The following is an 18,643-nucleotide window of genomic DNA, read 5'->3' on the forward strand; positions in this document are numbered from 1 at the left end:
AAAACAATTTTGTTGAGTGAACTCAGTGTATATATGTTCTCGTGTTACTGTTACTTAATTACCAGGGTTCAGGCCAACTGCATTTGTGAGGGTAAATGCAACACTGACATAATCATTTTGGGCCATTTGAACTTGTATGATATGAGATAGTTTTTACTTTAATAGTGTAGGTACAACTCATTTTTAAAACAGTTCAGTTACTTGAACTAATTGTGCAGATCCAACAAAGAAAAGTTAGTTAACCTATATGTAACCCTTTTTGGTGGAGCTACAACATATATAAAAAACTGTAGTGAACAAATGCGATATCATTTATCTATGGCTAGTGAGATCAGAAACCCTAGAGTCGACTACAGAGCCAATGATGAACCAAACAACACACCAGGAACAACTCTGACACAGTATCTCTCCTTTGAGAAAGAACTCCTCTTCCCATTTAATAGAACAGGGAAGGATGAATAGAAAACACAGTTACACAGTGTATAATATGTACAATTCTGTATCAATAGTCTTTGGATTCAATGTTCAATTTAACCCTTTCAACTCAAACACTTAGTCCTAGCAGCAGGTAATACTGCTCAGTCCACTGTTTATGGTGGAAGCAAAGTTTCTGGGGTTCAGGGTTCCAATCTTCTGCATGCAATCGATTCTCTAATTCTTCTCCATTGGGCTGTAGCCATCAAACGTCCAAGCTCCAACTCCAGGTAGATCGGGAACTCTCGGGATCCACAAAAAAACCTGATCTATTGTGCAGACATTCAAGCTTCTAATCTGTACTCCACATAAAAGCTAGAATTTCCCTGATCATTCTCGAAATGACCAGAGAATAACTCATGAAACATTTCAAAAGGATTTCACAATTATGAAAGATCAACATATGTAATAATAAAATCTAATTGCTAGAGAAATTGCTAGAGAATTATGGTTACTGAAATAACCTTTCACTCATTGACCTTCACATATCTCAATTGGCATAAAATAATAATAATATAATAATAAAAGAAAAACACATGCTGTGTGCACCTCTTGTGCTGTGTGCATCTCAACATGCGACAGGCTGATATGTATGTATATATATGTATATATATAACCCCAGCTGTGGTCAAGTTTGGAGAAGAAAACAAAGCAAACTGGATTTGTTAGAATACAACTTTACTTACTTTTCTAGCAATTTCTTGAAACGTGTTACTTTGTAAATACAAGAACACATCCTAATACCTCTGCCGATTAAAACTAAATAAAAAAGAAAAACAAGCGTAACTGCAGAGTTACATTGGAGCCCACTCTGAGCCTGCCACCAGTTTAACATGTTAAATACAACAACACAAAACTGGGAGTGAGTGAATGTCATGATTTCCTGTATCTGACCCTTCAAATTAAAAGCCTGTAGCCTTTCATACCCAGTTCAGTCACACGGATTTTTGTGCCACCTGCTGATGAAGGAAGGCAAATATAACGTCTCAAAAATCCATAACTTTCTGTCTGGTGTTTTTATTTACAGACTATTTTTTCTTGCTTTTTCACTTCACTGGCCCCTCCTGACCAGACAAGAGGCTGAGTGGCCCCCAGGTCATGCCCATGCCCAGTGAGTACCTACTTAGTACCCAGGCAGCCTGGAAAGTACAGTAAAGTAGGCATGGGCTTGATGTGGACAAACATGGGTGGGGCCACCATGGAAACCACAGATAAACCCGCTTGGGAACCATATTGTCAGCACAAATATAATCTTATGGGGCCACACATGGACATGCTGGCTAATCAGAGCTCAACCTGACCTTGGAGTAAACATTCCCACTGTTATAGACAGCGTTGCAGAGACACACATGACAGCCTCAGTCATGTGTGGATTTTTCAACCGCCACTGATTCCTACTGCCTTCAAGTGGCCAAAATAAGAGCTAATGTAGGGTTAACTGACTATATGTGCCTTTTAATGGGCAACTGTAGGTCAGAAACGAGTCATCCACTAACTAGCAGGTCAGTGGTTTGAATACTGACATGTCCGTGGACAAGACACTCAACCGCAAAATGCTCCTGATGATAGTGTGTGAATGATGTTTAACATACAACACACTGACTGAATATTGAATACTGTAGTTGAATAGTACTAAATCCTACAGACTTTTTGTTGCTGTTTAACTCAGAAAACTCATATATGATACCTGTCCTTCACAGTTCAATACCTATCAGTGTCTCCAACCCCCTTCATGAACGAAGGAGGTGAAGATGAACTCTTTCCATCAGAGGAGCCTCCACCAGATATCCTTACAGAGAGAACCACCACCACCACCAGTGGTGACTCCCAGGAGCGGATCTACCAGGGTCTGAACGACAAACTCATCCCCATCTATTGCTCCATCCTGGCTGCTGTCGTGGTCGGCCTTGTGGCCTTCATCATTTTCAAGAGGTAAGGAAATGAAAAAGCTAACAGTAAACAAAATATTACATACTGGTATCTTATGACCCAAAATACTATCAAGTATCTTGTTAATATATGTTGTATTTTTATTTAAAAGCAGATTTTTGTCACTTTATTTAACCTTTATTTATTTACTTTATGGTGGAAATCTGTCTTGGACTCAACAACGCTAGAAACATTAACATACAATTGTCGCTAAATATAAGATACACAAGCAACAGAGATTTAAAAATAATAATAATAATAATAATAATAACACCGTAATAATAAAAAATACAGTATTGTGGAATCAACAACCCCAACACAACAAATAAATATTCAACTTAATTAATTAACAGGTTAATGAATAAGTAAAAGTCATCCTTAATGCAGCCTTTGTGAACAGCCATGGGTTGAAAGACTAACAAATTAGATTATTTAGAATTGAAGGATTGTGCAAATACATTCAGTGATTAACCTGAATTACACTTTTCATGTTGTTAGAACAAACATTTAAAGAAATTCTAAATTCAAAAGTTTAATACAAGAGAAGGAATATTGTGCTCATGACAAAAAAGCATAGGGCCAAAAAAATCCAATAATAAAAGATACAAACTTCTGAATTCTGAATTTTCCAGTTTCATATTTAATGATATGATCTGCTGCTTTTCTGGAGGGCAGTTCTTGGTTGCTGTTTTCTGGGTCATAATACTGTATGATCTCCGTTTCCACTGTTAATCATTTAAATATTCAGTGCACAATATGTTTTTGTGTCTGTGTCCTTTTGAGGCAAAGGAAGCACAAAACACAGAAGCCTCAAGACAGTCAGAACACTGAAGCTGAAGGCGGCGTTTCAACTGTTAAGCTGCAAACTGAATAATACATTTTAAATGATTTTTAAATTAGTAAAACTAACCTCAGATGCAGTATAAAATCAGTTTTCATCACCACATTTCCATCAATTAGCTGCTGTTGTTAAAGGCTGCCATCTGGACTAACATCCAAACATCTCAGTGACTTGGCATATCTGCAATTGTGCGACAATTGTGGGTCTTTTTAATTTGTTTTTGTGATGTGAGAACTGATTCTTTTGTATATGTAACTCTTAGTTCTTAGTGTGGAATTGTCTTTTTTTTAAGATTTAGTATTATCTTCTGTGACATACTTAAAACATAGTGTTTGATGTTGAGTTGTTTAATCTGTCAAACTGCATTCCCTCAGTGTCTAATAATCCTTTTCTTACGCTGCTCTCACACTTTCATGAGACTTTCACATTGGAGTGGCATGAGGAGGTAGCTGTCGGTTAGCAGAGCAGTGTCTATTATGACTAAATACTAAGCAAGTGTAGCTAATGTTCCTAAAGTGAAGGTGATGTTTGCCATGGTTAGGGATGTGTAGTGTTTTACCTAAACGTGATTTGATGGTGATCAGCTGTGCAGGAGTATTTGACTTTTCACAACTACTTTTCAAAGTGAATGAGAAGCATTTGAGTTGATGTGTGATTCAGCATTGAGGGTTCTCCTATCTAACATTATTTTAATTCAGTTCCAAATAGGCAAAAGGCGAAATGAGCTGTTGAAGATTTGGTGAGCTGAAAGGAGAGTGAAAACAAGTTTCACATCAGCTGAAAGTAAATGAGCTTGTATTTAATAATTGATAATTGATTATATGCACAGTCTCTTCTTGGTTTTTCATAGGGCAGCCAGACTATTTCCGCTAAGCTGTCAACCAAAGATGTAGAGATTTTCTACAGTTGGTGTCCACAGAAGTTACTAAGAAGTTATAGAATTTAGCGCTGGGGTCACCATGGAAACCTCCACCGAACCTGCTTGGAACCCATGTTGTGAACCCTAATATAACCTTATGGGACCAACATGTACATGCTTGCTGGGAATGTGCCCATTCACACTCAGATGGGCATGACAGCATTCACTATTAAAACACTAGGTAATAGATGAACTAATGACTGCATTTGTCCAAAACTAATGTGGACACTTGTGTCAGGCATGGTGCTGCTTTTGAAAGGCATTTTTAAAACAGGTACTTAACTGACAGAACTGCTATGCACCATCATCAGGGTAATGATAAGGTTGGTACACTTGGATTATCTGTTTTCATCAAACTTAATAATTGTCCATGGAACCGAAGATTTCCACAAACATTTAGAGTACATTCTTTGTTGATGATCTTCTTGTTCCTTCTTCTCTTCTTGATTTTCTTACTCATCGTCAGGTGGAACAGCTGTAAGCAGAATAAACAGGGGGCCAACAACTGCACAGCCAACCAGAACCAGACTCCATCACCTGAGGGGGAGAAGCTGCACAGCGACAGTGGCATTTCTGTGGACAGCCAGAGTCTGCAGGAGCAGCAGGGCCAGACTCAGGCCCACACAGGTAACACCTGAGCAAGTGTTATTATGCTTTTGGTGTGCGCACATGTTACCATTATATGGATCTGGATTTTTCTGTAATCCTCAAACAAGTCTGATCTGTAGCAAACCTGACTTCCTGTGAATGTGTCATGTGAGCTGCACCCTTAACTTTCCCAACGTGTCAAAGACAAGACTTCTGGTGTCTTCATCATCTCCACCCCCAGAACAACCTTTCAAACTTACTGTAGCAAATCAGCAAACAGGGATTACAACACTGACTGTTGTTCTTTGACTACTCTTTCTGTGAGTTTCCAGTTCTATTGTATCTGACCGGACTAAAAACACATGCTTGCTCAGCTATTATAAAGAACACAGTTGTTTTTTTGTGCTTCTATGTAAAGTCGCCTGTCACCCGTTGGATTTGTTTATGCGTAACAGTCACCTGATCATCAGACAGTAGGGACAAAGCAACATGCCTTCACATGTGTTCTTTGAAATGATGTTGAAAAGAAGTTGTCACTCATGTAAATGAGCTGGCTCGTGCTTCATCAGTCTGTTCAGACTTGTTTGAAATCTTTTGTACAGGTTTATCTAAGTAACACAAACTGAACAAATGAAGGCAGCAGTAGACCGGCAGCTTGGGTGTCACTACAAGCTAAATTCAAGGACTTTGGTGTTGAAGAATAAGCATGTTTACATAATGAATAAAACTAAATTTTCCAGTTAGAAAAGGGCTAATTAATGGACAGGTAAAGTGATGAAGACATTTTTAAATACACCATAGCTGATGTTGATTTTATTAGATGAGCGCTTTGTTAAAGAAATCCTTACCTTTCTGGCATTTTGAACATGAGCAACTCCGCCTCCCTCAAAGTCCCACCCTCTCCCCCCTGCCTGTGATGTCAGATGCTCCCGCCTCCCCCAACGCGGGTGGCGATAATGTGAGACACATAATTGAAAGTCAGTGGACTCTGATTCAGAGGCAGCGGTAAGTGAAATTTTGGCTGTGGAAGTGGCGGCTCGCCTCGGTCAGTCATTGTCAAGTCTTCGCGTATGAGGAGCCGTCAGGGACATTATTCAGATTCAAATGTTATGTGTGTATGAGAGCGTTTCATATGTGTGTATGAGAGCATAACATTTCATATGTGTGTATGAGAGCATAACATTTCATATGTGTGTATGAGAGCGTTTCATATGTGTGTATGAGAGCATAACATTTCATATGTGTGTATGAGAGCATAACATTTCATATGTGTGTATGAGAGCATAACATTTCATGTGTGTATGAGAGCATTTCATATGTGTGTATGAGAGCGTTTCATATGTGTGTATGAGAGCGTTTCATATGTGTGTATGAGAGCATTTCATATGTGTGTATGAGAGCATAACATTTCATATGTGTGTATGAGAGCATAACATTTCATGTGTGTATGAGAGCATTTCATATGTGTGTATGAGAGCATAACATTTCATATGTGTGTATGAGAGCATTTCATATGTGTGTATGAGAGCATTTCATATGTGTGTATGAGAGCATTTCATATGTGTGTATGAGAGCATAACATTTCATGTGTGTATGAGAGCATAACATTTCATGTGTGTATGAGAGCATTTCATATGTGTGTATGATAGCATAACATTTCATACGTGTGTATGAGAGCATTTCATATGTGTGTATGAGAGCATTTCATATGTGTGTGTGAGAGGATTTCACTAGTGTGTGTGAATGGTAATTCTGAATAATGTCCCTGACGGCCCGTCATACAAACTCACCTCTCACATAGACTAGTGAAACCTCTCACATAGACTAGTGAAACCTCTTACATACACTAGTGAAACCCCTCACATACACTACTGAAACATAGACTAGTGAAACCTCTCACATACACTAGTGAAACCTCTCACATACACTAGTGAAACCTCTCACATACACTACTGAAACCTCTCACATAGACTAGTGAAACCTCTCACATAGACGAGTGAAACCTCTCACATAGACTAGTGAAACCTCTCACATACACTACTGAAACATCTCACATAGACTAGTGAAACCTCTCACATAGACTAGTGAAACCTCTCACATACACGACTGAAACCTCTCACATAGACTAGTGAAACCTCTCACATAGACTAGTGAAACCTCTCACATACACTAGTGAAACCTCTCACATACACTACTGAAACATCTCACATAGACTAGTGAAACCTCTCACATAGACTAGTGAAACCTCTCACATACACGACTGAAACCTCTCACACATACTACTGAAAATCAAACCTCTCACAAATACTACTGAAAATCAAACCTCTCACATATACTACTGGATCATACCTAATACCAAGGGCTTTTTTAGTACCTGCTCTGTTGAGGTTCCAAGCAAACTTTGACAATACTGCAACTGATTGGCACAGAGTGTCGTCACTGGAAGAGTCATGAGCACGGAATCTGACACCAGAATCAACCTGAACCCAAGCCGAACTGCAGATCAGTTAAAAAGACTTAGAAATACAAACATCTGCAATATTTAGCACAGAAACCTCCAAAATCTCTATATCTAACAGAAGATTCTGGTGCATTTAACGACAGCACTGCCATCACAACTCGTTCAGCCATATTTCAGTTCAGTGACTGTGTCATATGGAGTTTACGCTCTGGTCATGCAGGAAGTACTGAAACAACTCTTTTTAATGAACTGATTCTCATGATTCAGTACACCGTACACAACATCTCGTAGTTTCGTGCAGCCATATAATTGGAAGGCACCAACAGATTTCACTTTTCAAACCGTAAAGCCACGTCAGTTTCTTGTACACAGTCTACGAGTGGATGTCAGTCAGATTATGGATGTGAAAAATGGGAATTAAGCTCAGTCTTCTTCTTCTTCCTATTCTTTCGGCTTCTCCCTCAAGCAGTTGCCACATCGGATGATCCGCCTCCTTCTCACGCTATCCCTTGATCGGTATACTGTAAATACATCATGTCGTTTAGATAACATACCAACTTGTTGCTCTCCATCTGCAGTTGTCACCATGGATGAAGAGCCTTGTCTGCTCCTTCCACTTCACACCAGGGAGAAAGTGGAGCAGCTTCTGTTCCGGGGCAGTGAAGGGGACAACTGTGATCACATGGACGACAGTGACTGGTGCAACCTTGCGGGCCTCCTGGGATATGAGGAGGAGCGGATCGCTACCTTCCAAAAGGAGGATCATCCTGTCCGTGCCCTCCTGTCTGACTGGGCGAGCAAGGACTGTGCCAGCATTGACGCACTGTGCACGGCACTGCGCAAGATCAACCGTGACGACGTCGCCCAGAGTCTAGTGCTCAGTCCAAGCACAGTGAAGCCAACAGCCACCTCTGTGGTGTGAGTGAAGGTCATCAGAGAGTGCCTCAAACATAACCTTTATATTGATCTGGCCGCCCTCACTCCACATAATTCATGCTAAACTGCTTTAAGCTATTCCCTCATGAAGTCAGCAGACACAGTGAATCATTTTATGTTTAATTAAGGGTTATAATGCCAGAGTCAAGTCAAGGCAGAGACAATAATTCTACTGTCAGGATGTGCCTGTAATCAACCATTCTGACATTTGTTCTTTTTAAATCCACACAGTGTAAAGAAAGGTGTGGATAAGGGTTTCCAGTAATCATTCTTTTGTGAGCCTGGAATATCCTTGTGCCTCCATGCAGCCTTTGACATCCAGCTGACCATTTCCTCAGACTTTTGCAACCTTGAAATAGCAGCTTCCTGATCCTCTACATCTTCAATCAACAATAATAGTTACTTAGCCAGTTACTTATAACTTATATGATAAGCTGTTGTACGACCTTGCAAGCATATGCTAACCAAAGAGGAGTAAACATCTCCAGACCACGCGCCATTACTGACATGCCATGTTACACACCACACAGTATGTGGATCATTGTAAATATGACAATCTGGGGAAAGATATTTGGATGCATTTCAAGTCGGTTCTTCAAAAGCCAAGTTCACCTACATGCCCTTATTTTATGTGCTTGTGTTAGGTTTCAGACATGTGGAATTAATCTCACCTTTGATTTAAATGATTTCTATAGCGAAGACTTTGCTCGTTTTTGCCTGCCACGTTCCAACCACGTGGTCTGTGCTGCAGGACACTGATTGAAGCAACATGAGAATCCAGACTATATGCTCAGGCCTGTCTACGCAACACAGGAGCCAAGTCATCCAATAACAACAACCATATATACTGTATATAGATAAAATGGCAAGTGCACACACCCAGTAGAAGGAGCAAAGTTTGTATATAGAACCACACATACCTTAGACCCACAATATGTAGCCATGCATGCATGTACTATACAGACTCTTACTTTCATTGTTATTTAATCTACAGAACACAGACCACACCACCGCCGTAAACATCCATCAATCCATTGTCTACCGCTTCTATCCTCACTGTTGTAATAACTCACCACTGACGCCGTTACTCTCAGGTAGCCTAAAGATTTTACTAGATTATTACTAACCACTCACATATTACACTTCATGTAGTAGTGTTAATTAAAATGAAGGTATTCTCACTCTACTCTCTAAGGACCATTGTGTTTTAATTCTCAAATCACTGTAAATGGTGTTATGTCTCCTGGTTGTAGCACTTAAAATGTACGTCTGCTTTCCATCACGGAAGTGCCTGGAGCTACTTCAGGTATCTGCTGATGTTGTACATTTGAGTTTTGGACTGTTTTTGTAAGTCTAATTGTTTTTGTTATTCTTTTTTTTTGTACTTGTAAATAATTAGTAATTTTCTATTTTTTATGTTACTAATATGTGAATGAGACTAGTTTGAAAAGTAAAGGCAAAGGGAAGGGAAGGGAAGGGAGCTGCATTTGTGAGGTGTTAAGTGTAACTTGAAAAATGACTCGGCATGAAGTCATGTGTCAAGATGCTACCAAGCTAGAGCTTCTAAACATCTGGTAACAAGTGGTGCCTTCACATTGGGTCCATTTGCGCTTAAATACCTAAAGAGTCCTTGTTAACAATTTGTGTTCCACATTTCTTATTTGTCTTCGGAAAACTTTCCTCGTGGAACGGTTTTCTTTTTGTCTTTCTTGCATTATGTCAACGTTAATGCCCATTTCTACTCTATTTGTGTCTGTTTTGTGTGCCAAACGTTATCTCTGTCACGACCCCTCTGTGCGTCTTTTTGCGTTGGTATGGACGATATGCAATTCTTCCTTTCAAGTTGGAAACATGGCGACCATTGAAGAGGTTACTTTAGTGTGCTTGATCTGCAACAGACAGAGACCACTGAGTTTAAGTTGTCCCATTAACATTATATAGATGGATGTAATTCCGCATCTTCTCACAGAGTTGCTTTTCAAAGCTTTCCGCCATTTGTTTAATCCCTGTAAAGACTCTTAGTTGTTTTCCTGACTGATTGGACGATTGACTCTATACTGCCCCCACGATTTCCAGTGGTGTTACTCATTTTGTTTGTAATCTTTGTAAGCTCTCCTGTGACGTGCACAATGACGGACAAAACTAATCAAAATACAGACGAAAGGCTCTTCCTTCTCTTTCTTTTGTGTAGTGTATATATATATATATATATATAGGCCTTTACCTGTACACACCTAATGACTTTACGACTTGAACACCAAGCATGTTGTTATGAAAACTTCCACGAGTCTCGTTTTAAGGCACCAAAAATACACTATACACTAGCTTTAGCTTTTATTCTTATTATCAGGGCTCTCATGTTTTGAAGTCAGTTCAGAGTGAGATTTTGTCGGGAAGGGCAGGGGTAGGTGAGAGGTGTCGGTGGGGGGGTTATGATTGTGTGTTGTATGCGTTGGTGTGTTCAGGACAGGGGTAAGGGGCTGAATCTGAATCTAATCTTTGAAACGATTAATGTATGCATGGCCAGGATATAAAACCTTAAAATTAAATATTACTACTAAAAGTAGCCTCCTGACTAAAATGGACTATGTAACGATCAACTTTCAAAAAGAAACAACAACAGATGATGGACATATGACTACACTAGTGTAAGACAAGAAATGATAACAGAATAAGCCACACCCCCTTTCTGTGTGTTTTTCAAGTTATTTAATTTCAAATGTTAAGAGGTTATAAAGTCCAGTCGTGTATGTATTGTATATGTATTGTTGTGTGTAGCAGTGACGCTCACGAACTAGTATCTGTGCTCCAGTTTCTGTGGTCAGAAGCGGCACATACAGAGACTTTCTGTGCTTTCTGCGCGTTTTCATGTGCGTTTCCTCCCGGTTCCATAGCGATAGCGGCGCGCCAAAATGAGAATTTATATTCTCATTTTTTTCAGCGTGAGAAATACAGTGCATGACTGTCGCGTTCACTGCGTGAGACTCGAGAGCCCTGTATTATATGAAAATATTTCTGCTTCTACCATCACTTAGAGCAAATCTTTAGGCTAATGCTGGGATCAGACAACACAGTATTTGTGTCTTTTACAGTGGTCATCATGTCAGATTATTAATCACAGCGGCATGGATGTTGTGTCTTGTTCGGGCAAAACTACAAGTATGACCCTGACCAATCATCGTTCATGACCCTGCATGAGTTCATAAGTCATTGGGGAGCCATTACTCACCAGTTTGCTGAAGTGCCTTCGCTATTTCTTGCCAACACTAATCAATTTAACTTTGTCATGGTCATCCCTTGATGCTAAAACTCAAGAAAACATCCTTCAGTGTCACTACTCCACCTAACAGCTGCAGCATCCCTCTTCCTCTTCCCCTTGTCTGTTAAGCCACATCACTCTGTTATCCTATTGGTCATTGTCCAGGAGATGTTGTAGGAGATGTCAGACTAGGCGGGAAAAATAGGACTTCTCATCAGGGTGTTGTGGAGCATCCTAGACACCAAATCTCTGTTCATTGATATTACACTACACATGTTTTATTCACAATTAACACTGGAAATATGTCGGTCATGACCAAATGCTTGAAAATAGGCCTGAATTCCGTGTAGTCTGATCCCGGCATTAGATAAACTAACAGACTGGCTATAGCCACACATTTGTCTTATTTTTACCAAGTCTTTGAATTTAAATCTTTGGAAGAAAATTATATAATATACAAAATGAAAAAACTGTGTTTCTGTGTGTTTATTCTCCCAATGCAGCTCACAGCATTATCAAAATTGAAAAGTGACCTTTTCATTGAGGTTATTTCTCCAAATGTTTGGACTCAAGGAACAGGCTGCATGCTAAGTAACAAGCTGAAAGCGAGAAAAGTATATTTGTCTTTTATGTCTCAAAAGCACCAACATGTTTCAAAGAGAATAATCAAGCACTGGTTCAGTATGATTGCATCTGCTAAATGAACATGTCTGTCAATTATTGGCCTTCACAAAACATCTAAGAACATTGTTTTTGGTTGTATTTGATAATATCCATCTCCACCTTGTTACCACTGTCTTCAGCGTCTCCTCGTGTCAGAATGAAGATGGAGGCTTTTCCTTGGGCCATATTTATTCAGTTTGATAGATATAGATATTTAATTTAATATGCATGATTTGCTATTGAACTTCTTATACTGTTACAGTACAGTACCAGGACTGAATTGTACAGATGTGAGAGATACTGTATGTTCGTTGTATACTAATACATATACTGTACTATACCTAATGTGAACTTGCAAAATTCCTACAAGAGATAAGCAGTAAAAACCACTAATAAAGCTCTTAAATCCACTTATGGTCTGTATTGATTCAACAAGTAAACAAAGTGCATGCACTGGGACATAAAAAGACCTGAAAATACACACATTCACCAATGTATATCTGAAGAATAAAGATTACTACACATAAAAATACATTGAAGAATAAACTATGAATGATTTAGTTTCAAATATGTTTTTATTGAGCATTAACAGTTATGTCAGTGCCTATTCTTGCAATTATACATATATATTATACATTATACATACATATACAGTATATATATATATATATAACTATATATAATATATAGTTATATATATATTGTAGCGACCGCAGCAGTACCGTTTGAGGATGGTGAGCGTTGATGGCGCAGAGACTCATGGGAGTGGGTTCTTGTGTGTGATAAAACTGTTGTTGTTGTTGGTTGTGTTTCAGTTTGGTGTTTAGTGTGCATGTTCTGAGTGTGTTGTTATGCCCTGCTGTGTTCTGGGGATGTTTGGTGTTAAACAGAGTGATTTTGTGGTGGTGGGGCGGGTGATGATGATCAAATGCTTGTGTCTCGGGTTGTCATTAATGTTATGGATTAGCTCACTGCTACATAAATAGCGCAAGATTTGTTGTTCAACTGAAATCTGTCTCATGAGACTTTCTTAAGCTTGAGCTCGCCACAATATATATATAGTTATATATGAATGTGATGTGATGGAATATGATTAAAACATTTATTTTAAAGGAAAATAAATAAAGATTTACATATAAATAAATCTATAAGACCAAATAAGTCTCTGGGGCTGATTGATTGATCAACTTACCATCGATTTTATAGTAGATGCAGGAGAAGACCAAGCCATATAACTGTACTTTTTGACTTTCTGAGTTTTGAGTGTCGCAGGCCTCCGCTCATTGGTCAAATTTCACCATGATGCTTTCTGTGACTTTGCTGGATGTGTGAAAACACACACAGCTTCTCGAAGTAGCAGCAGCTGTGTCGGGTAGACTGGGTTAAAGGATTGTATAGAGCTGGTTCTTTAAGCTCTATTCACCCCTGGCATCGGTCAGGACACAATAACAGGAGATGATGATTCAGTTCAGTCAATATACTACAGCATTTACGATACATGATTATCACAGTATATGATCAGACTTCAACACATACTTACAACAACATAATTAGTATAACAACCTCTCCATACACATCAATTCACCACCTCAGATTATATAAACTGCATAATAATATGAGGAATAAATCCTGACAGATATACTGTAAATGCCTCTGCAGCCTAAAAAGCGCTAATTGAGTTCACTCAAAGATCAAAGGGCTCACCGCAACGAGCCGCAATGGCGTTGCCCATGAACACATATGTCCAGACATGTCAGAACAGACCATCAAACTGACCTAATATAAGAATTTACGTGAATAAAGTGCACATCAGCCTCAATGACTTTCGCATGGACATTAAATCACAGAGAAATGATGAATAAAAAGTACTTCAGACACAAACTGAAGTGACAGAAGTGAATCAGTAACTTCATCCCAATAAGCCCATGACAGTAACAGTAAACGAAATAAACATCACAAGGCGTGCACACACTTTACTGAACTAAAATAATGCAGTTACATTCAACAAGGACGCACACTGACACTAAGGTGCTGCACGATGCACTTCGGCGAGTGATTAAAGAAAGGAAAAGAGACGGAAGATCCCTTCGCCGCTGTAACTACTATGACCAGAATGCTTAGTGCTCTTAAAGGCATACAGGTACACTCGACTAAGATGGCAAGTATTAAAGGGGACATATTATGCAAAATCAACTTTTTAACTATTTTAATACTTATATTTGGGACTCTGGAGGCCCTACCAGTCGCCAAAGTGTGGAAAAAGAATACTCAGTCATGTTTTCATGGTCCCCCTTAGTGTAAGTATAGGCGATAAAACACGTGATGTTGAATTCCCTGTGCTTATGACGGCAGCATGCGCATTTCACCACAAATGTTACCACCCACCAGTAAGTTTACTTGGAGAGCTCCACCTTAGCTCCACCTTGTCCCTATAAAATGCGAGAGTGCAGGCGAGGGAGGAAGAGCGGTATTATGGCAACGCAGAGGGACAAGTGTGCTGTTGGTGGCTGCACAGTGGAGCACAGTGTTTTACACAAACTTCCAGCCTCAGAGGATTTTATATATGAAGCTAATGTGCTGGATAAAGTCAGCAAACGTGTGTTCGCACCACTTCACATCAGACTGCGGCCAGCGGTCGCCGTATTTAGTCAACGAACGTATTTCACCAATGTACAAACACACATTTTTAAGAAAAGGTCACATAGAGGTCATAACTGACCATTCTGACACGTCCTAATTAAAAATATTTGTTCAGTACGTCCTCTATGACCGGAGCACAGACTCAGTCTGATACAGTCACATACAGCGGCAGTTTATGCAGCTCGTCAGTGGCGATCAGCGGTGGCGATCAGCGGTGGCGAGGTCTCCGGAGCACAGTCACCGGTCTGATACAGTCACATACAGCGGCAGATTATTCAGATCACCGCCCGCTGCTGGCGATCAGCGGTGGCGATCAGTGGTGCTGTCCCTAAGTGTTTTTAACTGTTTTACATTTCGTCAGTGTTCGGCTCGATCCTTATGTAGGACGTCTCTTCCTGTGACGGCACTCTTGCTGTTTTCCGTGCACGCTGCCATGTTGATATTGTCAGAGAACTAGTGGAGGGAGGGGGAGAGGAATGGAGCGGAGGGAACATGATCTGAGCGAGTGAGCGCTGTAAAGAGGACAAACCAGAGACCCCCTGGAAGGAGTGGGTGTGTGTTTGCCTGTGTCTCATTTGCATATAAAGGGACAACGCACAAAAGAGAGCGTTCTGAAAGGGGTGGGTTTAGCAGGGTTATTGAACTGCTATGATGCTTCATCCTTATGGTATTTTGACCAAAGCATGTCACTGACATGTTCATTAGGACACCAGGGAACTATTTTAATTGGGGAAATAGGGTATAATATGTCCCCTTTAAAGAAAATAATAAACCATACTAATTCACTGAAACTTCTGGAGCCTTTCTAACAGGCTGCATATTAAGAAGCCATGTGTTTCCTCTGTGACATGCAGCTGATTAGCCGAAAAAACAACAAAAGTACTGGAATGTGGTATCACCTCACCCTAACCAGGAATCCATTCACAGCGATAAAACAACCCTAATTCAAAGTTTCTGGTTTAAGACTCACAATACTGTGATTTGAAGCACCTAGTGGCTTCTTCAAAACTTGCATAATTTTGAAAAAAACGAAAATCCCTCATTTTCCAAAAGAAAATAATCTATTTTCTTTGTTTACTCGGATTGCGCTGGGCCGACTTGTTGCTGGTTTAGGGGGGTCACAATTATATTAGTATGTGTGTTTGCTCCTAATTTGAATAAACTACCATTGTTAATTCCACATATGGATACATATTATTTAATCTTTGGGGGACACATAAACTGTGTGATGAACACTCAGTTGGATCGCTACAGCTCCAAGGTAACCAGTCTCTCAAATGATCCTTGGAGACACCAAGACTTACTCATTTTTTCACATGTCCACAACACATAGGCTAGTCAAGAACATGTTCAGTGTTTTTTTGTTGATAGGGTTTTATTACCATCTGTACACTCTTCTGAATAGTCTCATAGTCATATCAGACCATGCTCCTTTACTGCTTGACTCTCCAGCAGCTGGAAATCCATAGTGGAGACTTAACACATCTTTACTGTGTGTAGATTCTTCCACACATAACTCAAGTAATCCCTCACTACTATGGGAATGCAGCTCATACAGACCTATTCTCTTTTAAATGTTGATGTAAAAATACTTCCCAATTACGTCTGTAGCAAAACTACACTTACCCATTCAATTCAGGAGCTACATAAACATAACTTTGTAAAAATACTAACCAAAGTGAAAGTAGACCTACAAAAATGGACTGGGTTACCACTCTCATTGGCTGGTAAAGTGCAAATAGAAATTAATATCTTGCGGAGGTTTTTGCGGAGGTTTTTTCTTTTTCAATGTCTTCCGCTCTTCCTGACAAAATCCTTTTTTAAACAACTGGATAAGATTATCCTTCCATTTCTGTGGGCAGCAACGGTAGAAAAACTAAAGAAAACGGCTCTGCAGGTGGCAAGGTGGGAGGGTGGACTGGGCCTGCCTAACTTTTTATTACTGGGCAGCAAATATAAATAAAATACTGAGCTGGGGACATGAGAGGGAATTAGACTGGTGCAGAATGGAGTCGCTCTCTTGTCATACAACTTAATTCCTTGAGATGCTCTCCTCTACCTATCCCAACCAAACGTATACTTAAAACCCTGAAAATATGGACTTCAAATTACATGATCTTACCCTTTTGGACCATTATCAATAACCATGACTTTTCGGTCTCTAAACTTGACCCAGCATTTTCACTTTGGAATGATAAAGATATCATGTCATTCAGAGAATTGTTTTTCAAAGGGACATTTAAAGGCCTGTCGTCTAAATATGGTCTCCCCCAAAATCATTTTTTTCCGCTATCTTAAGGTTTGCAGTTTTATTAAGGACCATTGCACTATATTTCTGCATCATCTGCCAGATGGTGAATCGCCTGTCTAGATCAGACGGGTCTGACATGGAAATCAGTTTCAAGACACTTGGTGGGATAAAGCCAAACTACAAGTCAATCACTCTTCATCATGTGCCCGTCTCAATCTAATTCAATTTAATGTGCTACATAGGATGCACTAAAGCAACGACAAATGATTTTACCCTTTGATGTAAGTCTATATTTGTTGTCTGTTGGTTTTTGCAGACATTTAAAACATAAAAATGTTTGATTGCACTAAGACACTGTACAATAGATCAAATAACCTAAACAATTGAAATGTTGAAAAGCAACAACAATCCAAAAGAAATTACTTAAATGATAATTCTTATTTTTTTTCTGAATTCTGACTATAATCTCAGAATTCTGACTGAATGCTGGCTTTAACAAAATTTTGACTTCATATTATTATGTCACTTATTAACTTATAGTTTTTATTTTGTGGCCCTAAAGTTTATATGAAACAAATAAAAAATATGTGAATGTAACACATTATATAATCAACATTTTTACAACCCCTCATATTCAGAAACTGTAAAAGATGTGTTAAAAAACAAACCACTGCATCTACAGTAGGTAACCTGTATGAGTATGCATTTGAAAATGCAAAACTGGAGTGTTGACTGATTTGAATAGTCATCAAGATTCAAAATTGCATATAACACAAAGCTTTTTACGATTATAGAATTTAAGTATTAGTATTTAACCTGTGTACTTGTTCCAGTCTGACCCATATCTGTTATTTCAGATCACAAATTGAATCAGTGGGGTTTGACCCAGTCTCTGTGTCCAGGATTGGTTTCTCAGTGAACCATGGTCCAAATGGAAAACACATTCCTAGGCAAACTGCTGCTAACCTCCAGTGAATCGTTAGTGAGGAATGCTGAAGTGTGAGGGGAACCATGTGTGCAGGGGTGACATGTGGTGGCCATGTTAAGTGTGGGTAACCAGATGATGTTTGCTACAGTTGAAGAGAGTGTAGAAAAGTTCAGGTCATCGTGGGACCAATCCTTGACATCACTTAAAATCTGTGTTTACAGAAAAGGTTCATGAGCTCCTATTATTTTTTACGACAGAGTATTAGAGCCAAATGTGTATATAAAAGTAATATATTTATATATTATATAAAAGTAATTACAATAAAGTCATAAGATTACAAGAATAAAGTCATAATATTACAAGAATAAAGTCATAAGATTACAAGAATAAAGTCATAATATTACAAGAATAAAGTCATAATATTACAAGAATAAAGTCATTATATCACAAGAATAAAGTCGTAGTATTTCAAGAATAAAGTTGTAGTATTTCAAGAATAAAGTCATAGTATTTCAAGAATAAAGTTGTAGTATTCCAAGAATAAAGTCGTAGTATTTCAAGAATAAAGTCATTATATTTCAAGAATAAAGTCATAGTATTTCAAGAATAAAGTCATAGTATTTCAAGAATAAAGTTGTAGTATTACAAGAATAAAGTCATAGTATTTCAAGAATAAAGTTGTAGTATTCCAAGAATAAAGTCAGCATATCACAAGAATAGCTTTTTTGTAATATTAAGTCTTAATTGTTATATT

The 18,643-nt window shown here is 38.9% G+C and overlaps 1 protein-coding gene across 1 annotated transcript in view; it reads left to right on the plus strand.

Moving 5' to 3' along the window:
- Positions 1–12,480, plus strand: part of ngfrb (nerve growth factor receptor b) — a 44,878-nt gene extending 32,398 nt beyond the window's left edge. The window contains exons 4-6 of the mRNA XM_058621737.1: positions 2,175–2,406; positions 4,630–4,790; positions 7,791–12,480. Of these exons, the coding sequence (XP_058477720.1) occupies positions 2,175–2,406; positions 4,630–4,790; positions 7,791–8,134 (737 nt within the window). The 3' untranslated portion in view covers positions 8,135–12,480. The remainder of the gene's footprint in view (positions 1–2,174; positions 2,407–4,629; positions 4,791–7,790) is intronic.
- Positions 12,481–18,643: the final 6,163 nt, after the last annotated feature.

This window comes from Solea solea, chromosome 21 (genome assembly GCF_958295425.1).
Source record: "Solea solea chromosome 21, fSolSol10.1, whole genome shotgun sequence".
Taxonomy (NCBI): Eukaryota; Metazoa; Chordata; class Actinopteri; order Pleuronectiformes; family Soleidae; genus Solea; species Solea solea.